The sequence below is a fragment of the Leishmania major genome, chromosome 14 (assembly GCF_000002725.2).
Source record: "Leishmania major strain Friedlin complete genome, chromosome 14".
In the NCBI taxonomy this organism is placed as follows: domain Eukaryota; phylum Euglenozoa; class Kinetoplastea; order Trypanosomatida; family Trypanosomatidae; genus Leishmania; species Leishmania major.
This window is the reverse complement of record NC_007255.2, coordinates 96,057-123,177: the sequence shown is the minus strand read 5'-3', so window position 1 is coordinate 123,177 and position 27,121 is coordinate 96,057. Positions and strand designations below refer to the sequence as shown.

The window sequence follows — 27,121 nt, the reverse complement described above, 5'->3', positions numbered from 1 at the left end:
ACAAGCGCAGCTTGCTCTTCTTCCTCTTGAACGTTCTCTTCTTGGAAGGGTGGTTTGTGTGTGTGTGTGTGTGTCTGCAGGTGTTGCGGTCGCACGTTGAGCGCAGAGTGGGGGGCAAGAGGAGGAGAGTCGGATGCACAGCGTCGACAAACAAGGTCCTCAGGGACAACCCACAAGATAACTAAAAAGAGATGGAGACTTTCGTCGGCGATAGACGTGCGCGCACCCAAAAGGTAGCAGAACACGAAAGCGTGCGTGTGCGACGGTGCGAGGGAGGAGGAGAGCGTGCAGGTGCGCTTTGATTTGTGGGTACGGAGGGAGTGTATATCTATCTACATATATATACATATATATATATAGAGGTGTAGGTGTGTATATATAGATCGATAGAGGGGAGCTGAAAATGGGGTCTTCCTGCGCGTGTACGCAACCGTGCAGAGAGGCCGTGGAGAGAGAACAGAGAAACCGGAAAAGAGGCGCCCGCGAAGCCGTAAAGCGTTGTGCATGCTCGTCGTTATGGACGAGGCAGAGGCGCGGAGGGAGAGAGGTGTGTGTGTGCGTGCGGTTTCAATGGAGTAGATATGTGAAGATACGCAGGGAGGTAGAGACAGACCCGCACAGACGTGGTCGTGTGTGCTTCATGCGCTGCAGAGAGAGACGGTGCTGTGTCTTCCACAGACTGGGGTGGGGGCGAGTAGTGGTGACGATGATGGTGCCCCAGTGCACACGTCGCCGTCGCCGCCTACGAGAAGTGATCACCGATTCGGATGCGGCGGAGAAGCCGGGGAGGGGGTATAAGCAGGTGGACAACACTCGTAAGTTATGTGCGAAAGGGAGTAGGATCAGAGTGACCGTCACCCCCCCCCCCCCGCCGCACCAGAGCTGCGCCTTGCGCCACCGCCCTCCCCCTCTCTCTGTGTATACGTCCATGAGAGCTTCAGATATGAAGCTCGGTAGGGCACCCTTGATTCGCGTTCGTGCGAAGACCGAGTGCGGCTTGCACTCACGGCGGACGATGGTGGCATTAGCCGTGGCGATGGTGATCATTGATGGATGACGAGCGATGACTACAATACCCCACGTCCCACTGACACAAGGGTGTACACACAGCAACAACAACAGCAACTAAACGTGCGCCCCTCGCCTCTTCGCCTTGCGCGTGGGCAGGCGGCGGAATGAGCAGACGCTCACAGCGGCACGACTTTTTTCTTACCTCCTCGCTGCTTCAGTGAGGAGGCCGACACACAAAGACATCGGCACTGCGGTTGTTCGCAGAGGAGGCGCGCCGCACAGCTGCGGCCGGTGTGGCTCGTCCACTTTCGCTGTTTGCCGGATCCTCTGGTGCGCCACTGGTGGCTTCCAACCACCTGCTCTCTTCTTTGTGATCCTCGCTTGCCGCTTCGGCACCCCGCGATGTGCTGTCGGCGGTTGCTTCCGGGAAGTACATGCTATCCACGTACATGCGCTGATAGCGCCAGTCCGCGCTTATTAGGAAAGACGTGGTGGCGTGGCTGTACCTCGGATCTGCCGGCGTCGCAACCGCGAACGCAGCCGCCGAGCCGTAACGACGAGATGCAAGCCGCGTGTACGACGCGATGCTGGCGCCAGGTGCCGCACTTGCAGAAACGGCTTCAGAGGAGGGTAAGGCAACCGCCAAGCCGCTCCGGCTGCCGTGGTCCATGTGCGGAGAAGTAGTAACAGCTGCGCCGGGTAGACCCTGTCTGCGGACAGCCCCAGTGCCCGTGACGCCGCCGCTAAAGCTGAATCCAGGTCGAGCCGCCCAGTGGATGGCAGACGCTGGCGCAAGCAGATGGTGATCTTGTGTCTGCGGCGCCGAGAGCATACTCCTCTGGGCTTGCCCTGACGCACCTCTTCCCTTTCCACTGACAGCGACAGCGCCGCGGCCTCCAACGCTATCAACACTGCGGCCCCGCCTGCGTGGCTGGGATGATTGCATATTATGCTTTCGCAACTCTACGTCTTTTCCACAGGCGCTCCGCAAGCGATCCTCGTCGCCATCCGTTGCAGTCTCAAAGTAGTCCGCCGGCACTTCCTCGTTGTGGTCGTGGTCGCGGAAGCGACGTTGCTCGGTCTGTTGCCGCTGCTGTCGCTGCAGCATCAGTGACGTTTCGAGGCGTGCGATGCGGTTCTCCAGTATCTCACGTCGCTGCTGCTGCTCCGGTGGTGGGGGTATGACGCGATCGTTGCCATCCGCTGCACTCGCTGCACCTGCGCGTGGTTCTGCGACTCTCGGTGATGGCTGAGGAGTAAGCTGAGCCGGCTGTGGTAGAGGGGCAGGGCTCTCATCAGCAACGTGCAAGTGTGACAGTTGGGGGGTGCTCGGTGCCCCTGGCTGGCAACGTATATCGGCGCTTGTAGCAAGTCCCGGCGCGGCCGCGATAGTAAGAGCAGATACCGCTGTCGCCGGCGAAAACGGAGACGGGGCTGAGGGGGTGCAATGTCCAGCGTGCACTTCACTCGCCATGGGTGGCGCGGGAAAGATGGAGAGCAGCGCTGCATCTGTGTCGGGACTCAAGAGACTTTCCTGATCCACAGGCGTCCCCGCACGGCTGGTATGCACCCCAACATCCTGGCCCTGACCAGCCGCATAGATGCTGCGGTAGGGGTTCGCCGCTGTCTCAGGTGTGCTCGCGCCAAGGCTATTGGCAACGGTGTGGCACATCTCTGCAGTGCCCACAGCAGCTAAGGCGAATCCGTGTCCACGTTCTGTTCCCCCTGTTGCTGCTGGGTCTCCCCTGAACGGCTCAGCAGGGCCTTGTTGCGAGAGGAGCTGTGCTGCATCATCGCTGCCAGCGTGCGGCTCTACGAGCCCCGCTGCATGTGCTTCATCCTCTTTGGAAAGGACTACCTGATGAGGTCCGAGCGCGTGCGGTGATGGTAACAGCGGCTGCGACTGAGGACCGTGCTCGGGTTTGTCACCAGGCGGGGTGGGCACAAATTGAGTTGTCTTCGTCGCATGGTGATGCTCTGCATCGGCGAACGTGGAGGCAGCCGTTGGGGTGTCATCGGCGAGGGTGCGCTGCAGTGAAGCTCCTGATGGCTGCTGCGGCGGCTGCGGGGGCGTTGGAGTAGGGGTCGATACGCGCCGAGCGCTGCGGCTATCGGCATCCGATCTGGTCCTCAACAAACCCTCCCCATCGTTCTCTTCGGCCTGCTCCGTCTCGTCTCGACCTCGAGTGGCACCTTCTTCCCCTGCCGCTGCTGTCGCGCTGAAGCCAACGTGCCCCAACGAGGTCGTGCCATGTGCCAGTTCAGAGGTGTGCGCTGTCGAGGCCGCCTGGTCACTCGCTTTCAAGGGCTTGCAGGCTTTGTCGCCGTCTCCGGGGCCTTCCTCTGCCGCATCCTTCATCGACGGGGCTGTCGGTGCGGCATGACGGGGAGCGGTGGCGACTGTGGGTGGTGGAGGCGGCAGCGAGAGGGGCGACGACGATGGCGGTGTACCAGACAGGGACAGCGGTGACTGTGCTCGTACGACATTACTGGTACGCACGTTTTCGCCTGCACACTCGGTCTGACGCGCGGCATCCGTTGGTGCGCTTGATGAAGCATTGCTCGTCATCCCGCCGCGAATGACGGCAGCCGACAGGCGACGCGGCTGATACGCTGAAGGCTCGGACAACCGACGAGCAGCCACCGCTTCATGAGGCGTCGATATGAGGGGGAGCACCCACTGCTCCTGCTGCCGAACTGCACGTCCCTCTTCAGTAACGCGGGGTTGAGGGGCTCCTGTTAGCCGCCACACCACCGCGCTGCGCGGGGACGCCGCAGCTCTGCCGCAGGCACCCGCACGAATGGGAGTAGGGGCAGCTTGACGTGCCCGGATGCCACGTGAGGTGGCGGTTCTTGTCGCCGGAATGGGGCGCCACACATTCGCGGACGCCCTAAGATGCGAGTAGCGCTCCCGCTCATACAGTTGCACGTACGTGGGCCCTGCTGGCTGCCGTTGTCGGCGTAGCTGCAGCAACCTTTCAGCAGTGTTGCGTGCCGCCTCTGAAGCCGAGTACGTCGGTGCCGAGGCTGCGCGGGTCTGCAAGCCAGTCGCAGTCGCAGCAGAAGCAGCGCTGCAGGGCGGGGGTGGCAGCGTACGAGTGCGCACTGGCGATGCTGATACAGCGAAGCCGGCAGTCCAGCGCCTCCCTGGCGTGGCATACGTGGTGGTAGTCGGCACCTTCGACCTCGTCGCTGTCGCGTACAATGATGCCGACTCCCGCAGCACATTCACGCTCTGAGTGCCGGCTCCAGGCCTTGCCCATTTTTCAAATCCACGCGCCTTTTCTGCATTGTGTGCTGCTGAAGCCCTGCAGACTGAACGACGAGGCTGCCACGGTGCGGCCTTAGCGAGACTCACAGGCGCAGCATGGTGTTCCTTCTTGGTGCATTGCGCCAGTGTAGCATACCAAGGCCCAGACCTTCGTGGCACAGCGGGCAGTACGGCCGTGAAGAAGGTGTCCTGGGCGCCAGCATCCGCACAGGCTGCTTCACCAGGTCCCGTCGCTTCCTTTGCTGCCTGCGCACGAGCCTCTCCGCTGCTATCGTCGTTGCTGCCGCTGCCACTGCTGGTCGAAAAGAAGACTGCCCGGAGACCACGAGTCAGAAGGTGAGCCCACGGACGACCAGGACGTAGGTGGGGAGGCGGGCGGCGGCGCGGAGCCCCGCTGCGGGTCTTCTGGTAGCGATGCGATGTTCTCGCTGCAGCACACGCGTCGCTGTGTGCCGCCGCGGAGGATGGGATGGAAGAGACGGTGGAGGCGTCGGGGGCTGCATGCGCTGCTGAGGGGTATCGGCAATCCATCTCATCCAGGCTGTCTGCCCAGTCTAGCGGGATTGTCCACGAGATGGCGGGCTGCTTCGGGGCCGCTGGCACCGCCGCGGAGTGGCGTGCTGCATTCTCAGCCGATTCCCTGCTACCGCTAGAGCAACCGCGGAGGGAGCCCCCCGTTGAGGCCCTCTGGCTGTCGTAATCAGGGTAAATTCCACCACCTACGTCAGGCGAGCAGCCACCGTGCCACGCCTCTCTGAGAAAGGATACGTCAGCTGCTGTGGGCCCTGTATCCTCATCGGTGCGAGGCTGTTCGCATGGGCGCTGGTGCCACGCGTGCGGTGCCGGCGCCACCTTGGTTCTCCGGTAAACAGGTGAGATCATCTCACCAGTGGTGTTGGCCTGGTGCAGCAGCTGCTGCTCTCGACTCTCGTCGCTGCTCACAGCACGGACAGTGCCTTGATTAGGCAGCGAGTAAAAGAAGGACCCTGATGAAGCACCCGACGAGGATGTGGTGCGCGCGTTCCGACGCGATTGTGGCTGCTCCTCATCAGGGTGACTATGTGCCGTGATGGATGCCGGCGCAGGAGAACGGACTGCAGTGCTGTGCTGTGCGCCATGGTCATTGCTCAACGGCTTTGTGGTGGTGGTAACGCTGGGGCTAGTGGTCATCGCTGTTGCAGCCCCACGCACCGGCACTGGCACATCTGTACTCGTGCGAGCAGTCGCATAAGGCGGAAGCGACGGCTCCGCTGGCTGCGGCGTCAGGTGTGACGGACACGGCGCATCGTCGTCCTTCTTCGGGCGTTCATCCACAGCGGCACCTTTTTCACGCAAAACTGGCACGCCCACAAACACCACAGCGTCGGCAGAGTGCGAACGGCCACTGCCGCGGTCGTCTTCATTGTCCGCAGCGTTACGGCTGCTTCCACCGCCGCCATCACTTCCTCCCCTCTCCTCAACATTGGCCTGCACAGCCGCATCGGCTTTCGCTTGTGCGTGCACCATCCCCGCCCCTGCTACTGGATGGTATTCGGCAACGTTGTCTGCAGCCGCCGCTGAGGAGGCACCCACCCACTTGAAGGCCGTCGCCGAAGAGGCATCAGCGTGTTCCACGTCAACTGTTGCCCCCTCCGTGCCGGTGCTGCTGGCATCTGCGCTTGCGGATGGAGACAGATGCGGCTGAGTCCTGATGCGCTGTACAATGAACACAGAACTGGAGGAGCTCGCGCTGCTGATGCTACTGCTGATCCTCTTATCGCCGCTGGGGGGCGATGGGGGCTGGGCGTCGTTGTCCGCTGCGGTGGCAGCCGCTCGTGCAGAAAGCGGACCTGCTCCTGACGGGATGGAGTGTCCAGCGGAGCTGCTGCCACCACTCGCGTGCTTGCTGCCTTCATACTCATCGTTACCCCTGCTTCTTTTATGGCCCTCCGACGTTATTGTTGCCTCCGTTTCCCCTTCGCCACCGTCACCCTCGCTCTCCCTCTTGTCGAGAGTCCACAGGTCGGAAGGAGGTGAGGAATGCCCCTCCAGCGGTGGCGGTGGCGGGTGCGGCATCGATGCGTCGGCGATGTGGGCGTTAGACACCCCGTCATCTCCCTGAAATACGGTTGCTGCCGCGTGCACCGTCTCGTCGACTGGCGTATCCGCGGCAGCGTCGACGCTACAACTGAGTGCACCCTTCCAGTGAGAGGAGGGCGGCTTATGGGGGGAAGGCGGCGACGCGTCTTCCTTTGCGGCAGACGTGGGCTTTGCGGCCAAGTCGGGTGTGGCCGCGTAGTCAGACTCCTGCTGCTGTGTGCGCTCCTCACCTGCCCGAGCGATCGCACCTTTTGGTGCGGGGTTCCCTCCCAGTTGGCCAACTTCGCGCACAGCCATCCCTGGTGTTCCTGTGAGCGATGCGGCCGGAGAGTCGTGCGTCTCCGCCGTTGCGGCGTCCTCAGCGGCAGTTCCCGTTGCCACTTCAAGAGATGACATCAGTGCTTGAGCCTCGCGACCGACGGGACATGCCCTCTTGAAAGCACGCTGCTGTTCTGCATTGTCGATGACAGACATACTGCTCTTCGAGCTTGACAGTGTGCGACCGCTTCTGCTGCTGCGGCTTTCATATCGACTTACCTCAGCTGTGGCGCCGTCATCCGCTAAGCGATCGTTCCTTCGACTTCCGCCCGCTTCCCTACGACTGCCGTCTTTTACGCGATGCGGCAGCTGTCCGACGAGCCGAGATGGAGAGCTGGAGAGCGTGAAGCTCGTGGCTGTAACAGTGTCTTCGTCCGCGCCTCGCAGCCACTCCAAACCAACATCAGCCGCATCGCTGGCCTCGCGGAGCCGAATCGCGTAACGTCCCTCGACTTCCCGCTTTACCACGCTCTGCCGGTGCTGACGCTCGCGTCTCCGCAGGGCACGCAGCTGCTGCGCAGCCGGCACACTTTGTCGCCGTGCCCAGAGACGCGTCGCCAGACACCGGCCGCCACTCACGTCCTCTTCGTTGCTCACGTAGCCTCTGCCCCTGAGACTGGGCCCACAAAGGCCTCCCCCGATGCTGATGGCAGTCAACGCGGTCAGCTCCGTGCTGACCGATTCCACCGACAGCTGCTCCTGCTGTTGTGGAGATGAAGGGATGGAGCTGTTGTGCACATCTGCCGAGCGGAAGCTGTTCAGTGTAGCCAGCACGTCCCCTTCAGCGTCTTGGCGCATCGCTGCATTCGCTTCGTCAACACCGCGATACCGCACAGCACCCGAAAGCCCTTCGCTCCCGTAACGCACACCTAAACTTCCGCTCAGCCTCGAAGCATCCACGGACACTTTATCTGATAAACCAAGATACCCAGCAGCCGCGCTGTCCTCGGCATCCCTGCGGGCTGGTGTGGAGACGTCGGCGCCAGCGGCTGCCTCGTGGCGCGAGGGAGTCGGCACATCGGCGCCGGACGCTGTCTCGAGGCGCAGCGGTGTCGCAGCATCTGCGCCGGAGGCCGCCTCGTGGCGTGAGGGAGTCGGCACATCGGCGCCGGACGCTGCCTCGAGGCGCAGCGGTGTCGCAGCATCTGCGCCGGAGGCCGCCTCGTGGCGCGAGGGAGTCGGCACGTCGGCGCCGGACGCTGTCTCGAGGCGCAGCGGCGTCGCAGCATCTGCGCCGGAGGCCGCCTCGTGGCGCGAGGGAGTCGGCACGTCGGCGCCGGACGCTGTCTCGAGGCGCAGCGGCGTCGCAGCATCTGCGCCGGAGGCTGCCTCGTGGCGCGAGGGAGTCGGCACGTCGGCGCCGGACGCTGCCTCGAGGCGCAGCGGTGTCGCAGCATCTGCGCCGGAGGCTGCCTCGTGGCGCGAGGGAGTCGGCACGTCGGCGCCGGACGCTGTCTCGAGGCGCAGCGGCGTCGCAGCATCTGCGCCGGAGGCCGCCTCGTGGCGCGAGGGAGTCGGCACATCGGCGCCGGACGCTGTCTCGAGGCGCAGCGGTGTCGCAGCATCTGCGCCGGAGGCCGCCTCGTGGCGTGAGGGAGTCGGCACATCGGCGCCGGACGCTGCCTCGAGGCGCAGCGGTGTCGCAGCATCTGCGCCGGAGGCTGCCTCGTGGCGCGAGGGAGTCGGCACGTCGGCGCCGGACGCTGCCTCGAGGCGCAGCGGTGTCGCAGCATCTGCGCCGGAGGCTGCCTCGTGGCGCGAGGGAGTCGGCACGTCGGCGCCGGACGCTGTCTCGAGGCGCAGCGGCGTCGCAGCATCTGCGCCGGAGGCCGCCTCGTGGCGTGAGGGAGTCGGCACATCGGCGCCGGACGCTGCCTCGAGGCGCAGCGGTGTCGCAGCATCTGCGCCGGAGGCTGCCTCGTGGCGCGAGGGAGTCGGCACATCGGCGCCGGACGCTGCCTCGTGGCGCGTGGTGTACGCTTGGCGGAGGCGAGTTTTTTCGTCGGACACGTTTGCGTAGAACACTGAAGGCATGCTCGCCAGCAGCAGTCTTCTCTTCGTTACAGGCTCTTCAGCAGCGGGCGGGTCATGGCATCGAGCGGCTCGCGGCTCGCTGCTACCGTATGTGCCTGCCAAGGCAGAGATGTCATCGTGACGGTAGCAAAACCGCGGTGTGGAGATGGCATCATCGTGCGCTGCACCGTCGCCGAGAAGATGGTCGAGGTGACGGAGGCGACGGCAAAACGGTGTTTCACAGGAATTTGGGCTGCCACCCAGCGAAGAGAGCAGCGACGAGAGATGATCGTCTGTAGTGGGTGATGTCGCTGTGGCGAGATCCCTTATGATATGCACAGCTCTTTCGTGGGCTGCCGAATTATCCTCTCTGTGTTGAGGCAGCTCGGTGATCCCCGGCTGCAGCAGCGACGTTGGGTGAACACCGTGGCGCTCGTGACAGTGCCGGCTGCTGCCGGGGTGGCGGTCGGAATCCATTTGCTGTGACGATTGCGGTAGCAGAGGTGAAGCTCGTAGGTGCTCCTCGAGCCCCTCCAAGAGGGCCCTCATGCTGCGACCTTGGCTCTTGTCCTGGGAGGACGCAAAAGGCAAGGGGCTGCGCGGGCCACAGCTCCGGCGCCGTGCGGACACCACGGCTGCCTGCTCACGGGCTGCAGCAGCATCTTGAAGCGACGCTAGCGGCGGAGGCTGCACCGCTGGTATAAGAGGGCTTGACGCAGCCGTGGAGTTGGACACTGGCGTCGTACCTTTCTCGTGTGCCGTTTCACTGGCACTGGTGGTGCTGCTGCTATCGTTGCTGCAGCCACGGCTGTGCATCGGTGTGGTCTCCTGCTGCGAAAAGGGCGGAAATTTCGCTCTTGAAGAGAGAAGAGCAGCAGTGTGAGGGGGCGCAGCCTCCGCCAGCGCCCGTGGAAGCCTTGTAAGCGACGAGGTCGGCGGTCGAATGCCCGTGAACGGCGCTGGGGCGGGATCAACAAGGTATGCTGCGGCTGTTCCCACCGCAGTGGAGTCTCGCATCGCTCGGGGAGCCACCAAAGTGTTCGTTGCAGTTGACAGCGGCCCAGCACAAGAGGGAGGCATATCGTACACCGTGCTCGCCTGCAGTCCTGCCTGCTCGTTGGCGCACTGATAAGAGGGACCCCCCTCATGGCTGCTACTCGCGAGGAAGAAAGCGGTGTAGGGTACCTGATGCAGTGAAGGCGGGTCATATCGTGTCTGTGGTGGCCGCGTCATGCGACGCAGATAGTCTTCAATGCTGTCGAGATGCCCATCGATTTTGCGATGGTGCCCATTATGCATGGTTGGGATGCTGCTCTAGGTATGGTGGTTGTTTATTTCGTGCTGTGAGTGGTTGTAGACGGATGCGCCGCAGCCACGGAGCGGATGAGCGCGTGTCGACTTCAGAGCTTCTGGCGACCGTGGTGATGATGGCGACCCGGAGGTCGGCATCCAGCGAAGCTCTTGACGGTACAGTTGCTTTCTCAGCAACACGAGAACCGTCTAGGTGAGCCAGAGAGCGTCCGGTCCCGTGCGCGCGCAGGCCCGACCGTTCCACTCGCATTCGCCAAGGAGAAGACGAGAACAAAGAAAAGAGTGGCAACAACGAGCAAGCAGCTGTGTAAGCGAGCCGTTCTCTGTTGCTGATCACTACGCGTGCACGCTCCCCCTTCTCTTCTCCATCCACCCAGAGACGCACGCTGGTTGCTATTTGCGTGAGAGCGAGTGAGCCTCTCTCTCTCTCTATGTGTGTGTGTGTAGATGTGTATATTGTTGTAGGTGAGCAATATCTAGTGTCGGCGCGCGTGTGTGTGTGTGTGCGGGGGTATCTAGGGCAGGCGCACACAGTGGTGTTCGGCGGGTGCCTTCTCGCCAATGAATAAATATAAACAGATGACACGAGTAAAGGCTAACGACAGGTTCTGGTAACGGGAGGGTAGAGATCAAGCAGAGCGCACATTCACTCGCAACACAGTGAAGCGCGTGTGTGTGTTGGGGAGGTGAGGTGAGGGGAGGGGTATGAATGGTATCGTCCTGCTGCTGCTGCTGCTGCTGCTGCTGATCAAGGAATGACAACGAAACAGTACAGCAGGTGCACCCCTCAACTAGAAGCTGAAGAAGAGGGACGAGAGAGCGAAGAGAAGGATGAGGGATGGAGGGGTGAGCGGGTGGGCAGGCTTGCTGGCTGAAGGATGCGGTGCCCACGGAAGTGAACGGACGGGGAATCAGAGAGAGAGAGAGGTGCTGCGCACCGATCGACCTTGAGAAAAGGTGAGACCTCCCTCACGCTCTCAACACGGCATCGCATGCGAGGGGGTGGGGGCGGGCACCATGGATGTCCGCACGCTTATTTTCCCTGCTTTTCGAGGTTTGGCTTATGGTGTGGTGGGAGATCGATCTGTGCTAGATGACGCGCATCATGCCTTTGGATGCTAGACGAGTGCAGAGGTGGCGGCTGCGGTAGCGCGAGTAGCGCCGCGCTGCGATCATTGCTGTCGCTGCTGCCTTCATTGCTTCCCCTCTTGTAGTTTGACGCCTGCGTATTGGACATGGCTTAAGGGGACGACGCTAGCGTGAAACGCGTCAGCCGTGCGCCGAGGCAAACGATAGGGAAGAAGGACGAGGGATGAGGGAGGGCGGTGAGCAACACGTGCACACATGCGCAGAAATGGACGTGCGTGCACTCAGTCCATGGCGCTGAGTCGCTTCTCCAGTCTCTTGATCTCTTCCAGCTGGTCGAACGGGTTATCCTGTGGCGGTCGCCCCTCCAGCTCTGCCACCGCCTGCATCAGCTGCTGCAGCGTCGCACTTCCCGCATGAAAAGCGCCGGCCCCAGTCGCCTCAGCCGCCGCTGCGGTGGCGAAACACATGCCGATGGAGCTGGCCACGGCAGTGCTCCGTGGAAGCTTGTGGGTAGCGACGGTAGACGACTTTGCGTGCCGGGGTGCATGCAAGATAGGCTGTGCTGGGGTTGCCTTGCCTTTGCCGCCGTCGCTGAGGCCAGAGTCGGAGTCGGGCCCAGAGTCGCTGCTATCACTCTTGCTGCTACTGCTTGAGTCGTTGTCGAAGGAGCTTCCCGACGACGATGACGAGGACGATGATGAGGACGACGGCGTGGGCAGCACCACACGCGCTTTCTTTGGCTTCTGGCGAATGGTGCGCGGCTTCCGTGGCGTTGATCGCCGGCGCTTTGGCGGCTTTGCAGTGGCGGCGACCATAGCAGCCCCCGCCGCCACCGGGAACATATCTACGAGCGGTACATCGTCGTCGTCACCACCACCACCGCCACTGTCGTCGCCCTGCCCGCCGAGGTTGTGTGGTGCCGCTGTGACCGTGTTTGGAGCTGCGTCAGTGCCGTCGATTTTCGGACCGCCTCTGGCTCCACAGTGTCGCCGCGCAGACGCCTTTGTGCGCTTCGCACCTTCCGTGGTGGCCTTCTTGAGAGTGCGCTTGTCCGCCTTGTGCTTCTTCTTGCGTGATGAGCAGCTGAGTCCCAGAAAGCCGCACGTCCATGTGTCAGGGACCGGGTTGAGGCGCGTCGCTAGCTTGTGCCACGCGTTGCAGTCATCGCACTGCACCCAGAAGTCTTTCAGGTCCCGGTTGGAGGTGGAGGACGAGAGGCTGGCTGCAGCATCGTTCGAGTTGGCTGAGCGGAGGTGCAGTACGCGCCTGTGCCGGCTGCTTTCCCCATGTCCGCTTGTACTGTTGACGTCGGCAGCATGCTCGCCTATGGGAGGGGGCTGTCGCAGGTTGGGAGGCACCACGGCTGCCGCCTCGCTAGGAGGGAACAGACTCGGCAAGTCCTCCAGAAAGCGCGCACCTGCAGTGCCCGGCTGCGGTGCGGCATGCTCGTTTGATGCAGCGAGCGGTGCCTCCCTCACGTGCGCTTCCTCTCGCACCTGGTACGCTGTCCAACTGTCTTCTTCGGCCTGCGAGTCCCGCAGCGCCTTGACACCTGCGCTGAGCAGCGCACTCGCCTGCTGGCTCAGCTCGCTCCCGCCACCGTTGTAGTCGTCGCAGTTCGCCTTGAGTGTCGTGAGCCGTTCGCGCAGGTGCGTGGGGCTGAAAAAGCAGGACTGCACCTCCTCTCCTACAGCGTTCCCGCTGCCAATGCGACTAGGTGGATACGCTTGCACTTCCAGCAGCCGGCGGGTAATGTGGGCGCGCTGGCGCACACACGCGCGGTGCGTCGGTGCAGTCAATCCACAAAAAGCTTCCTCGTACAGCTGGCAGAGGCTCACGGGGTCACGGGTGCTGCGGTAGTAGCCAGGCGCCTCCATCTCCGACACGGGCATGCGGAACGGGATGGAGGTGGGCAGCGTGTTCCACAACACATCAAGCACGTGAAGAAGCGAGAGCATGCGAGTCGCAGTAGGGACGCGGATGGAGAGACCGTCTGTTGGCAGCGGCCCCACCGCGGCGTCCTTGCGTGTCACTGTAACGAGAGTGGTGGGAGAGTTGGCGGCGGTGCCCGCCATCCCGCTGGGAGGGCCTGGTGGTGCCACATGATACGGGGGCATGACGGTGGCAGGCCCCGGGGGTGCAGGGCACAGGGGTGACTCCACCGATGGCGGGGCCCCGAGGGCAGTGAGTAGGGCATCGAAGCAGCCCACACCAAATGACCAGCTTCCACCGCTGCCAGAAAGCAGCAGCTGCACCATCAGCCGCTGCACTCGCAGACTCTCATACCATACCGCGTTGGAGTACTCGAGCAGTACCAGATCGCGTACGACGCGCGTCGCCGTAGCGGTGCCACGGTGACGCGCACCAGCGTCGACCGGCTCGACGTCGCGCAGTACCACTAGCGAGTCCCAGTGCTGACGGCGCCACGCAGCAAAGCAGCGGGTGAGCTCCGCGTAGAACACGCTAGCGCTGGCGGTGGCGACGGGACGCAGCGGCACCTCAAAGGCAGTTGTCTGCGACGTAAAGAGTGCGTGGGTGTCGTAGTAGCACAGATACATCCACCAGTCGAAGCACACGGAGAGGCTGGACGGGCGGGTAGCCTGCACCGCGAGCCGGTGTGCCTCTGCTGCCCTTTCTTCCGGTGAGGCAGATACCAGAGACGACGATGGTGGCACGGATGCAGCGGAGCGCGGCGGTGCTACTGCGGCAGAGGCTGCAGACTGCCGCACTGGTCGTGCATGGATACGCCTCGAGGCCGACTCGTCGGTGCGGCCCCCGCCTCTGCGCGACTCATGAGCAGCACTACGGTGTTTTGCTGCTGCTGTCGTCTTCGATGAGGATCCTGCGCGCGTTACAGTCTCTTCTGCCTCAGCGCCGTCCTTCAGCGTTCTCCGCCGTGACGAGGACTTATTGGGCGGCACTCGTTGTGGTGAGGGCTGAGCTGGTGTCTCGGTGGTCGCTTGTGGTGGCCCTGCAGTCGATCGCAGATGCAGAGTTCGGCTGAAAGACACCGTTCCCTTGCTCTCCGAGGGGGAGCTGTGCGTGCTTGAGCCCGCGGCAGTCACGGCGGCAGCACCGCTGAGTGCGAGTCGAAGCCCGTGTGTCACCTGGCCGCTGCTGCCAGTAAGGCTGCTGTTGCTGGCTGGAGATGCCGCACGTTCGTGCCACGTTGGGGCGGTATCCTGCACCACGTGCACGACTCCTGCTTTCGAGGCACGGAAGGCGGCGAAGTGAACACGGTGCTGCTGGGGCTGCTGCTGCACCGCGTCCACTGCGCAGGTCAGAACATTGCCCGTGCACCCCGCCTCGACTTGCGGCGTCTCCGCAACGCCCACCCCGTCACCGTTTTCCTCTTCCACCACGATGCTGGCAAAGGGCACGCGTGACAGTGGACATTCCATTGCGGGCCTCAAACCTGCGCGTATTTCCCTCCCTCCCTCACCTCTCTCTGTATGAGTCTTACTATATATATATATCCGTGTGTGTGTGTATGTGTGTGTGTGCCCACCGTTGCCAGGGAAGTGAAAAAAAGGGGGTGGGGGAAGGGAGGGACTTGCAGGGGCTGTGTGGTACGCCTACTGCGCGCGGATATGTGAGCACCACCACCAACACCAACACATCGTGCAGCCACAAACCATGATAATGACAACAAAGGAGGTGTAGACCAGCCAGACCGAGGAATGGGGTAGAGTGTGCATCTCAACCCTGGCAGCGGTAGAGGCCGAAGGCTATGGCCGCTCTAGCGAACGAAGACCTGACAACACACCTGTCTTGTTGGTCGCCGGCCATCGAGAGCCTGCCGCTACTTCCCCTTCGCCGCCGTGCTAGTGGCGGTCACGGGCGCTGCGCCCCTACCAACTGCCGCATCGCCAAATGCTGCCGTATTCGTTTTATCTCTTTTCTCCTCCTTCCCTAGCAGCGGCTATCGTGCTCTCAAGTGTGCGTGTGTGTGAGTGTTGGGGTGGTGGTGGTGGTGGTGGTCAGTGAGGGAGACATGCGCGTGCGCATCCAGCCAGCCGCCGATGCGTCCCGTGTGTTTTTCATTTTCCTGCATTTTGGAAACGAAGACCGTATGAGGACTTCCAGCGCGCACTGTGTGAGCGCCTACTCATCCTTCTTTCTCCTCCCCTCTGCCCAGCCACCCTCGCTCCATGCCTGACCTCCAAGCCATCCCAACGCGCGTGCCGGTGCAGATGCACCCACAGACACACAGGGACAGCGAAAGGGAAGCCGAGAGCGAGACGAGGCGAGCTTTCCTATCTTGTTCAACGTGACCATCCTCTGACCGTAGAGCACGCGTTACACAGCACTCTACCCTCCCCCTGGCACAGACCTCAGGCGCGTGATCTGAAGCAGCGGCAGGCACGCCGCTACGGCTGTGCGCAGACACACTCATCTGAGCACAGCCCCTGCCTCAAACCCCACCCACCACCCGCCCCGCAGGTTGCCTCACAGCAGCTACCATTGTGCCGGTTGCCACGTGCTGCATCCTCCTCGGGGTGGCTCCTCCCGCTCCCCACCACCAGCAGGGCAGTGTGAGGGCCAGGTGTGGGGTACGCTCGAGTCACGCTGACACGCTGCCCATCATACAAATCGTGCAAGCTTCTTCACGGCCGCGGGTCGCACCGACGCAGCGCCGTCCAGGACCTCCCCCTACGGCATGGGCGCTGGACCCTGTCACGACCGGACGCGGCTCCGCCTTCCCACAGGGAGAGAGAGTGGGGGGACCGGGTTCCGAGATGCGACGCACTGTGTGTATGCATGTGTGTGCGTCTACCGGTCATGAGGGACATTCGATGAGCAAAGAAGGAGCATGATATTGGCCACGGAAACAGAGCAGTTCCAGAGATAATAGGCGCGTTGGCACGCTCGAGCCCAATCAGCAATCCACAAAACCCCCAATGCATGCCCTGACGCACGTCTCCCCCACTTCTGTGATGGGCGTCCATTAGTGGCGGATGAGAGAGAGACATGGTGGAGGGAGGTGGCTGATGAGCGGTGGTGGCGACAGTTCTGACCACAAGCACCCACAGATCGACAAGCACGCCATCGTTCTCTCTTCTGCTCTCGACAGACGCGCGCATGCAGGTAGGCGTACGCGGGCTCACCGCTGAAGCTGCCGCCGCTGCTGCTGCTGCTGCCTCCTCTCCCTCTCTTCTCACCTCCGTCCCGCCGCTGCCAAGGAACAGAAAACAGGGCTCGTTCTGCTTCGTTTTAGCACTTCGAAAAATCCCTCAGCTCCTTCTCGATCGCTGCCACATCGGCGCCGACCGCGCGCACCTCCTTCGCCATCTTCTCCGCCATATCCAGCGCGTGCGACAGGGCCGGGTGCGCCTGCTGCTTCGGGGCCGCTTTCTTGATCTCTGCGTAGAGGGCGCGTACTTCCTGAATCGCGGCCGCGACGGACGGAGCCGGCTCACCGAGTTGAGCACCCTCGCCGCGCAGCGAGTGCAGCACCGGCGCTGGGAACTTTGCCCAGTGCGCCGTGCTCGCGATTACTAGCGGCGGCACATCGGTGCCGGTGTCGGAGGACGTCGGGTTGGTGAGGTCGCGCCTCAGGAGTTCCTCCTCGCGGAACTGCTGAGCAACGAAGACGGCGACGGCGGTGTGTGGGTCGAGCAGCCGCGAGCCGCCAGATAGCTCAAAGACGCTTTTAATGGTCGCCGCGCAGTCCTCCTCGCTACAGCGGCCAGCGGTAAAGACGGCCTGCATCGCTGCCCGCACGCCGTCTGGTAAGGTGAAGACACCATTCGTGTCCAGCTCGTTCATCAGCCGCTCCACTAGACCCGTGTCGCCGTTGCTCAGAAGGTACAGGAAACGCTCCACGTTGGAGGCCTTCAAGATGTCGATGGACGGCGACGACGTCACCGCCAGAGTGCGGTTGCGCATGTCGTACGTGCCGGTCTTCACGAAGTTGTAGAGCACGTCGTTCTGGTTTGAGGCGACAACCAACTTTCGCAGGGGCAGCCCCATGATCTTGGCGATGTAGCCGCTCAGGATGTTGCCAAAGTTGCCGCACGGCACGACCACATCGATCGGGTCGCCGAAGACCCACCCCGCAGGCGGGTGCTGCACGTGGTGGCGGTACGCCCAGAAGTAGTAGACCACCTGGGGAATGAGGCGGCCCCAGTTGATACTGTTGGCGGATGAGAGGCGCACTGCTGTCGGCTCTGCCACCGCGAGTTCGTCGCGAAGGGCGGCGTTGGAGAACAACTCCTTCACGGTGCGCTGGCAGAAGTCGAAGTTCAAGTCCACCGCGTAGGCCCGCACCTGCGTACCATCGTCGAAGGAGAGCATCTGCGCCTGCTGCACCGGCGAGACGCCACGCATGGGGTACAGCACCATGACCTGCGAGTGCCCGCCCGCGTTGACGAAACCGCTGATCGCCGCAACGCCGGTGTCGCCGGAGGTGGCGGCGAGGATGATGTACTTGTCCTTCGCCTCCGTGACAGTCGCCGCTCCAAAGCAGCGCGGAAAGAGCTGGAGGGCGAAGTCCTTGAAGGCGGCTGTGGGGCCATGGAAAAGTTCCATTACCGACATATTCGCCGCCCACCGCTCAGGTGCGTTGAAGGAGGCGGACGGGATGAGGCCGTACACTGCGTCAGCTTCGCCTTCCCTGGTCGGCGTGGTCTCCCCGCTCATCAGAAGCGGCGTCAAGGGGCATATGTCGTCCTTGTCGGACCAGCGACTAGGGTCGTAGGCCTGGAGAATCAAGGGATACAGCGTGGACGGGGTGATGCTCGCGTCCACGAGCTGCTCCAGAATCATCGCCGCCGCCTCCACGTAGGGGAGGTTGCGCTGCTTGCAGAAGTAGTATATCTGCGAGTCCGGCATCGTGGGAATCTGCTTGAGAATGTACAGCCCCCCGTCGCTCGCCAAGCCGTCGCGGACAACGTCCAGGAAGTTCGACGCCTCGGAGGCGCCGCGGGTGCTCATGAAGAAGCCGCCGATGCGCTTGTCTTTGTGCGCTTGAGCAGAGGCGATCGAGTCGAGGAGGTGGCGCACGGCCGACACCAGCTCCGCCATCGAGCTCTGTGCAGACCAGATAAAGCGGTAGTGATAGCCCTGGTAGAGCGGCTCCATGACCGCCGAGTCTTCGGCATCGATGCACAGCACAAACACGCTGCTGCTCTCGACTTCTGAGGCCTCCGAAGCGCTGAAAAGTTGCGCTTCATCGACCAACACCGCGCGCACCTGCGCCTTCAGCTCCTTCGATGCGCTGCCAGTGATGAGAAGAATGAGCATCGCTGCGGCAGCGTGCGCCGAGGAGGCAGCCGCGGACAGGTGAGGAAACGGTGAAGGGGAAGGGGGAGGCGTGCTGGTGGGTGGATGGGCTGAAGAGGTGGTGATGGTGGTGGTAGAAGCAGTAGCGGTGGAGCGTAACACACAAACAGAGTGCGGGGGAGGGGGCAATCAATGTGTGGTAAAACACAACGATAGGGCACGAAGAATCAGGCGGCCTGCACAACGCGCCTTGGAGTGGAGAGGGTGGGGGTGCTACTGGTTGGTGCGCGTGTGTGCGTTGTGCTTGGGCTCGCGTAGTGGAAAGAAAAAGTGGTGGCGCGGAACCGATAGAGGGAGGGATGTGTGTTGGGATCAAGGCGGCAGGCATATGGGCGCACCCTAGCATACTGCACCGTCGTGCGCGTGTGCGTGGGGCGGCATGCCGATGGCGGCACCTCTCCCTTCACGTATGCACACACCCACACTCACATTCATGTTTACACAAGATACAGATAACATAGTGGCGGTGACAAGCGGAGAGGGGAGGCGGAGGGGTACAGATGGCCAACAGGTCATCACCCCTGTGGCTCGCCGCGGTGCACTTGACTGGAGGAAGTCCGAGCGGCCTAATGTAGGCAACACACACACACACACACACACACACACACACACACACACACCAGCGATTGCCGCCCCTCAACGGCAGGAGGAGGGTGAGGGGGAGGGGGGGGGGGATACATCCCGAAGGCGAGGCTCGACTTATTTCTGCGCTCACCATTGGGTGCGCAAAGGCGTGAGGGAGCACCTCTACACACACCTGAGGAGAGGAGGCCATAAAGGAAAGGGCTGATGTGCGACACACGCCCACCAGCGGAGACACCGTCATGCATCGTCTCACCACCAAGGAGGAGGAAAAAAAGCGTGATAAGCGACAACAATCAATCAAGCACGCACACATCCATGCACACGCACACTCTTCACCAACCGTTACGACGTGCAGTGTGAAGAAGTATGCAGGGAGAGGCGAGCTAACCAAAGAAAAAAGGTGGAGACAGATGAGCCCACGAAGAGCCACACACACACACACACACACGTAGACGACGAGACAACCCAAGAGGCATGAGGATGAAAGGGATGCGGTGGGCGCGGGAAGACAGCTAGGTGTGTGTGCCGAAGGAGTGGGGTGGGGGCGAGGAGGAGGAGGGGAGCGTACCTGAGACAGATGGAGATTACGAAAGGGAAGAGACAGAGGTAGTGATGCGAAGGGGGAGGGGGGGGGGCGATGTGTGAGTTTAAGGGCTGTATCTGGGTCGATATCGATGCGTGCGTCCCCGTCAGTTGAGCAGCATTACTTGTGCCACGAGTGTACACATAATCGAGAGAAAGCAACACCAGCGAGGTGTGACAGCAACTCAACTATGCGCACATGGGATGCACGCATTCATCCTCCCTTCCTCACCGACTAGCTGGCACACAGAAAGAAACGGGTCAGAGAAAGCTTTCCTACCTTGTTCAACGTGACCATCCTCTGACCGTAGAGCACGCGTTACACAGCACTCTACCCTCCCCCTGGCACAGACCTCAGGCGCGTGATCTGAAGCAGCGGCAGGCACGCCGCTACGGCTGTGCGCAGACACACTCATCTGAGCACAGCCCCTGCCTCAAACCCCACCCACCACCCGCCCCGCAGGTTGCCTCACAGCAGCTACCATTGTGCCGGTTGCCACGTGCTGCATCCTCCTCGGGGTGGCTCCTCCCGCTCCCCACCACCAGCAGGGCAGTGTGAGGGCCAGGTGTGGGGTACGCTCGAGTCACGCTGACACGCTGCCCATCATACAAATCGTGCAAGCTTCTTCACGGCCGCGGGTCGCACCGGCGCCGCGCCGTCCAGGACCTGACCGCCGGCGTGGGCGCTGGACTCTGTCACGACCGGAAGTGGCCCCGCATTGGGCAGGGCTAGAGGGTGGGGTGCCGCTCCGCCTTCCCGCAGAGAGAGAGAGAGAGTGGGGGCACCGGATCCCGAGATGCCACACACTGGGGCTCGTGTATCCACCACTCATCAGGGAGGTTAAGCACACGAGAAGAAAAACAGAAGACAAGACACGCAGGGAAGGAAGGAGGGAAGCCCCGCACCTCACCGCTGCCTCTCCTCTCCTCTCTTCCCCCTGTCGCACTCTTTTCCAACACACCAACGTGTGAGTGTGTGTGTGTGTGTGCTTGTGAGAGAGCCACTGGCCCATCAGCGAGCGTGTCTTTGCCTGTTCTGCTTCGGCACGTACGCGGCACCATGTCGCGGCAAGCAAGCACGCGCGGAAGCTGCCACTGCAGTGCCGCAGGCTTGCATGTTCACGTTTGTAAAGAGCCGATCGAATCATGCTCCTGAAATACGAAGTGTGTGCCACAGCGAGCGCGTGCGTGCGGTCGACTACGCCAGCAGGGAGAGGAGGGTGTCAAGCGCCTTCAAGTACCCGACATCATAGTCGAAGTCGGCATCAGGATCGCCGCCCTGCAGCAGTTCCTTCGACTCGTACGTGTACGCAAAGTCCACCATCGTCACCCGCGCCGTCTTCAGCGGATCATCGGCATCGTACACAAAGAGCAACGAGGAAGTGTAGAAGCGGAAAATGGTCTGCTGGCTGAAGGCGACGCGCAGCCGCTGCAGCTGCCGGCGGAACACCTGCTCCATCTCGCGGCTGTGGAGCAGAAAGGTCGACATCTCGCTCTTCACCTCGTTGAGGCTAAGGCAGCGGCACTGCAGTTTGCTGCGGCAGTTGTACCGCCCCTCATCCGCGTTCCACCGGCGGTACCCAGCGAGGCGGATGCCGTACCGTGCCGACGTGGACAGCCTCGCCTTGCGCTCCTTGCTCCGCTTCTTCTCCGCGGAGGGGTGCAGGCCATACTGACGGCTGCCCATCTTGATGTCCATGACGCATGGACGACGGAAGCGGTAGCACACGTACTCAAGCATGATCATGTGGCAGATCTTCTTGTCGCCACTGTTGTTGTCCTCGTCGTCGTCGTTGTCTGCATCCACCACGATCTGCTGCTTTCCCGGCTGCTGCGGCTGCTTCTTACTTTCGCAGCGGAGCACGTCACGCGCGAAGAGGCGGCGTGTGCCGTGGTAGCGTGGCACGAAGGCGGCGAACAGCTGCAGCGCGCGGTGCTTCTGCACGGCGTATTGCCGCTCTGCGGCGCTGGAGCTGCTGGTGAGCCCTTCCAGCAGCGAGGCGGCAAAGGAGCCGACCATGCAAGGCGTGGCGGTACCGCTCACGCTGGGGGCCAGCGCCGCCGCTGCTTCACCCCTGTGCTCAGCCTTTTCCTGTTCTATCATGGATGCGCTCATCGGCGACAATGGGAGTGTCGGTGGCAGGGCTTCAAGGGAGTCGTGTGGCGCATGGTGAGGCTGCTGCGACGCTGGCGCGGTGTCTAAAGAATAGGTGACGGCTGCACCACCGCTGCCACAGGTGGTGGCCGCGGGTGGCCAGGCCAACGACGACAGTGGCGACAGACTTGCCGCCTCGGCCGCCTGCCGCTGCACCTCGTAGGCGGGCGCTGAAGTGCGGTAGAAGTGACGGCAGCGCACCGTCCACCACAGTCGGGCAGCCAACTCAACGAGATCCTTGTCCACCTGGCGCAGCGACGTTGGCGATGATGGGCTGTTGTATAGCAGCCCAGCGCAGTCACCGCCTCCGCCACCGCGCTGGCGCTCGCACCCCGCATTCTTTTTCGCCAGCTGTTCCGAGGCGAGAATGTTCAGGTTTGACATGTCCTCCGCCTCGTACTGCTGGTAGGCTTCCCACCTTGCCTCGCACATGGCAGCCACATCGTCCGGGTCGGCCACGACGCTGTCGCTGTCGTCATCTCTCTGTCGGTGGCTGGCGCTGGCGTGCAGTGGTGAGAGGTGCCCCGCTTTAGAGGAGGGGGAGGCGGCGGCGGCGGTGGAGGCTGCGCCTTGTTGAACTCCTGCGCACGGCGTGCCCGCGTGGTGTTGGCTCCAATGCTGAACCGTGTGCGGCGCCTGTCGCACCGCTTTCCGCACGAGTGCCTCTTGGTAGGGCTGTATCATGTTATAGAAGGCCTCCTCGCGGCGTGAGCCAGACTGCTTCAGGAAGACACTCCCCTCTGTTACGGAGAGGTGGTGACCGCCGACCGATGAGGAGCTAGAGAGGTCGACATGCGTCGGAGAGCCGGAGGAGTCCTGCAGGTGCTTGGAAGAGGTCTCGGCTGCTGCATGGCCTAGCGGGATTGTCGCGTTCGTTGACGTCAATGTGGCGACGCCGGCAACAGGTGCTGCCTGCAGGGCAACGCCTGTGGTCTCTGCCGCGGCCTCACCTGCCGGTGAAATGGAAAGCGTCTTATCGGGCCTAGGTTCTGCAGAGGGGCCTTGGGTGGCTTCCTGCAGCGGGTTGGCGGCGGCGGTGAGCGTGACAAACCCGTCGTAGACGTTCACCGTGCTGCTCTTCATCAGACCCACCGCAGCAGGTGCGACACATGCTGCCTCTTCGACGGGTGGAGGAGCCATCGCATCGCATGATGTCACTTGCAGCGCGTCTCCGGCGCCAACGGCGCTGCTATTACTTCCGTTGTTGTTGCCGTTACTGGTGATGACCGCAGTGCCCGCCAGGCTTAGCGTACCAGCGGGAGAAAGGATGGGCGGACGCGACATCGCGGTGGGCGACGTCTCCAGAATGCACTGGTCCCCTGCAGCGCGGTCTATCGACACCTCGGCAGCGTCGCAGCTATCGCGTTTGCCTAGCAAACACAGCGACGCTGCCGAGGAGCGCAGCGCCCTTGCTGACTCGCCTCCTCTTCCGTCACGCGCCAAGGCCGGCACCTGCACATGCAGCAGCACCGCATCAAGCGTGTTGCCCACCGCATTCCCTGACTTGGAGCAGGGGCTATCGCTGTTGCTTCTCGTGTCAGCCTCGGCGGTGCGGCTCTCGACGTTCAGCGCCGCTGAGATCATCGCCAGCGACGTCTTCGTGTTTGTGGTCGCGGTGATCGGCTTTGGATAGGGTGTGCACATCCCTTTGAAAGCGCCTTCGCGCGCTGCGCCCCCCGCTGCAGCCACCGCCGGCGTTGAGACGACAGGCGATGCCATGGTCGTCGTGTCAGAGTCCGCCGCCTTCGCCATTGCTGTCGACTCGTCGAAGCTCATGGCCACCAGCCGTTGCCACTCCTCATCGCGCGCAGCGCTGCGTATCAGCGATCCACGACCGCGATAGCGGTGGCGATGGTGGCGGCTGTGGGGCTTGCGACGAGCGTCCTTGCGCAGAGCTGCCGCAACGCTTGTCGACAGCGTTGCTCTAGAAGCGTCTTCACTACTGCTGCTGGCGCTGTTGTCCGGCAGGGATCCTTCACAGGAGCTGCAGTAGCCATCCAGCTCATCGCTGCTGTTGCACAGCTTCAGCGCATCCGTCGAATCGTCGTTCATGTCACGCAGCAGCGGCATCAGCGGCTCTTCCGCCTGAGAGGTGGTGGACTCGCCTTCGGCGCGGTCGCACAGTGCGACGACCTCGACGGCGGTGTCTAGCGCCTGTCCGGACATGGGTCGCAGAGGCTGCTGCTGTTGCGGGCGGTGGTCGAAGCTGGCGTTGACGCTGCGCTGGCGACTAGCGCGCTGCTCCTCGGCAGACAAGTGCTCGAAAACGGCGTTGAAGGTTGACCGCGACAGAGACTTGTGCATACCCGTCTCCCCTCAACGCGCGCGCCCAAGGTGGTGGAGGAAGGCGGGTGGTGACGGTTGCAGCGAAAAGGAAAAATAAAGGCAATACTTATGACGGCGTGCGTGAGGTTATACGATGAGGGGATGGGTGGGTGATGCGCACTCTACGAAGAGCAGATCAGAGAGCGAGGGAGACGTGCCAAATCCTACCGTTGCTCCACTGGTACGCTGCCGTGCACGGGTGTCACACACACACACACACACACACACACACACACGAAACAGCAAGCGATCAATCACAGATCAAAGGCGTGGGCTGGCGGAGATGGGGGAAGGGAGGGGGAAGGCGAGGGAGGGCAGCCCGCAGGGGGACAATGCCATAAATTCGCAGCGGCACTGAAAGTGAATACAGGGGTTCGAAGATGACCCAAGACGATGTGAGGGGGGAGGGACGCAACGCACACGCACGCACGCCTATGCACCGCACAGAGAGGCAACACGAGGAAGCGAGTGAGGCGAGGGTGGTGGCTGTGTGGCAGTGCCTTTCTTATCTCACAGCAACGACTGAAAACCAACGATTACACACGCAGACACGCACACACAGAAAAAAAATTGAGGTGAAGAGGAAGGGGCGATCCGAACAGCAATGACAACGGCGCAACGCGGAAAGAGAGAGAGAGAGAGGGAGGGAGAACCACAACCAAACCAGAAACAACAAAATGAAAAGAGATCAGCGCTTAGGGCAGTGGGAGGGGGGAGGAGGGAGGAAGGCGAGGAGGGAGGGGTTCACCGCGGCAGCAACGAGCACCCCAAGATACACGCGTGCACCGGCAGACAAGAGCAGAACGTAAACAAGCGCAGGTGGGTGATGGGATGGGAGGAAAGATGTTTTGCGAGGGAGTTGGGCAGCACCGCGGAGCATGTGACACAAAGGACAAGAAACAGACAGCGACACACACACACACACACACACACACACACACACACACACACACGTACACGTACAGTTGCAACGCGATGGAGGCGAGACGTCGACGACGACAACAACAGCAGCAGCAGCAGCAACAGCAGCGGAAAAAAAAGCAAGGAATGAAGAACCGACGAGACAAGCACCGAGTCCGCACTTGTTATTATATACACGTACACACACACACACACACACACACACACACACACACACACACGGACACGTACACACACACACGACGACGACAACACCAATACCCGGGGGAGGATGGAAGAGAGGGGGCCGGGCGCAGGGATGTAAAGCGACAAGAAAGAGCAAACAAAGGCACCAAGAAACGATCGGGGAGGGGGAGGGGGAGGCCTACTCACGGTCGCATCTATAAGGTCGGGAGGGGTGGAGAGTGGGGAGAGGGGTAAGGCACAGGGGGCGACGTTGAAAAGAAACAACTGCAGGAGAACACACGCATGCAGACTCGAAGCCTTCCCCGAAAAAAGAAAGAGGGGGCGGGAAGCACAGAGAAATCAGAGACGCACCAAGTCGACGCCGTCGACGGAGCGACACGTTGAGTGCCGGAGGTCAACGCGCACAACAGCTAATGGTGCCGACAGGAAAGGAAAGGCGTATATGTCAACGCCAATCGATGGCTCAGTGTGCACACTCACAGCAAGACGGAGAGAGCGAGAGACGCGGTGGTGACGGCTGCGGGGGAGGGGAGAGAGAGAGGTGGGGGGGGAGCGAATTCGGTGATACGAGGCGTGAGGGCCTGGCGAGTAAACCACACACGCACACTAAGGGTGAGAGGGAGAGCAAGAGCAGGAGCAAGCAAAGGAATGTTGTACTTGTAGAAGTCGTTCGAGCAGTTGTGGGAGGGATGCACGCATGTACGTGTGTGTGTGTGAGGGGAACAGGTGTGCGGAGGCGAATAATTCTAATCTACCGTTCACTAACCGCGCCGCCACTCAACATGTGCTCTTCCCTTGCCTCTTCTGGGGCGTGCGTGTATGCAGTCGGAGTAACGAGTGTACGTGGGTTGTCGTACGCGAACCAAGTCGAGGGGCAACGAGGGTGGAAGAGAAAGACTTTCGGGAAGTGGTGACGGCGCGCCTCTTCCGGGAAGGTAGCGATGATTATGGTGGTGGGGGTATGCCAACAGTAGAGCCGGAGTGCAGCTAAAGGCAGTCAGGAGAAGAGAAGGAATACGCTGGGTGGGTGGGTGGGTGATGCATGGAGTACAAGAGGGTGGCAAGGTGATGGACTGGGGCTTGTGTGTGGGTATGGGAAGCTTCCGCACAGTAGACACACACACACACACACACACACACACACACACACAATGGAGTAGAGTAGGGCAGGGGAGGGTCGAAAGGGAATGCACCGCCGCGGCAAGGACCGCAGAGGATACAGAGAAAGGGAGAGACAAGAAGGGGCGAGTGAGTGGAGCACATGCAACAACGACCACGTAAGTTCGGGGAGGAGAGTGAAAGGCGCTTGTGCGTGTGTGGGTGCGTTGCCACTGATAACATGTGGCCGCCTCAAATTCTCTTGGTGACCAACGGATATGCCCGCTGGGCACCCTTCGGCAGAGGCAAATCTAGCGAGTGGCCCGAAGAGAGGGGCACATGCAATGTGGGGGTAGCCTGTGCGTGTGCTGTCCACACGCTATCATCTCCTTACCACTGGCGGATCAGGAGGAGGTGTGCGGGTGGGCGGGAGAGCCTGCCAGCGCTCAGCTTGACGAGTTTCAACGCCGCCTTGTCCCGTCCAATCGACTTATTTCGCTCATTTCTCTTTCACTCTTCATCGAATGTCCCTCATGACCGGTAGACGCACACACATACATACACAAAGTGCGTCGCATCTCGGAACCCGGTCCCCCCACTCTCTCTCCCTGTGGGAAGGCGGAGCCGCGTCCGGTCGTGACAGGGTCCAGCGCCCACGCCGTAGGGGGAGGTCCTGGACGGCGCTGCGTCGGTGCGACCCGCGGCCGTGAAGAAGCTTGCACGATTTGTATGATGGGCAGCGTGTCAGCGTGACTCGAGCGTACCCCACACCTGGCCCTCACACTGCCCTGCTGGTGGTGGGGAGCGGGAGGAGCCACCCCGAGGAGGATGCAGCACGTGGCAACCGGCACAATGGTAGCTGCTGTGAGGCAACCTGCGGGGCGGGTGGTGGG

General features: G+C 62.1%; 4 protein-coding genes across 4 annotated transcripts; all 4 read right to left on the bottom strand.

The window, feature by feature from the left end:
• Window positions 1–1,225: 1,225 nt before the first annotated feature.
• On the bottom strand, window positions 1,226–9,991 carry LMJF_14_0370 (conserved hypothetical protein; the record flags this gene model as incomplete). The annotated part of the gene is made up of 1 exon (XM_001687584.1): window positions 1,226–9,991. One exon carries the CDS (start codon window positions 9,989–9,991, stop codon window positions 1,226–1,228), a length of 8,766 nt encoding a protein of 2,921 aa, XP_001687636.1.
• Window positions 9,992–11,373: 1,382 nt separating this feature from the next.
• Window positions 11,374–14,493, bottom strand: LMJF_14_0360 (conserved hypothetical protein; the record flags this gene model as incomplete). Its single annotated transcript, XM_001687583.1, has 1 exon — window positions 11,374–14,493. One exon carries the CDS (start codon window positions 14,491–14,493, stop codon window positions 11,374–11,376), a length of 3,120 nt encoding a protein of 1,039 aa, XP_001687635.1.
• A 1,813-nt stretch (window positions 14,494–16,306) lies between these two features.
• LMJF_14_0350 (putative threonine synthase) lies at window positions 16,307–18,337 on the bottom strand (the record flags this gene model as incomplete). Its single annotated transcript, XM_001687582.1, has 1 exon — window positions 16,307–18,337. One exon carries the CDS (start codon window positions 18,335–18,337, stop codon window positions 16,307–16,309), a length of 2,031 nt encoding a protein of 676 aa, XP_001687634.1.
• A 2,404-nt stretch (window positions 18,338–20,741) lies between these two features.
• On the bottom strand, window positions 20,742–24,002 carry LMJF_14_0340 (inositol polyphosphate kinase-like protein; the record flags this gene model as incomplete). The annotated part of the gene is made up of 1 exon (XM_001687581.1): window positions 20,742–24,002. The coding sequence occupies one exon, from the start codon at window positions 24,000–24,002 to the stop codon at window positions 20,742–20,744; it is 3,261 nt and encodes a 1,086-aa protein (XP_001687633.1).
• Window positions 24,003–27,121: the final 3,119 nt, after the last annotated feature.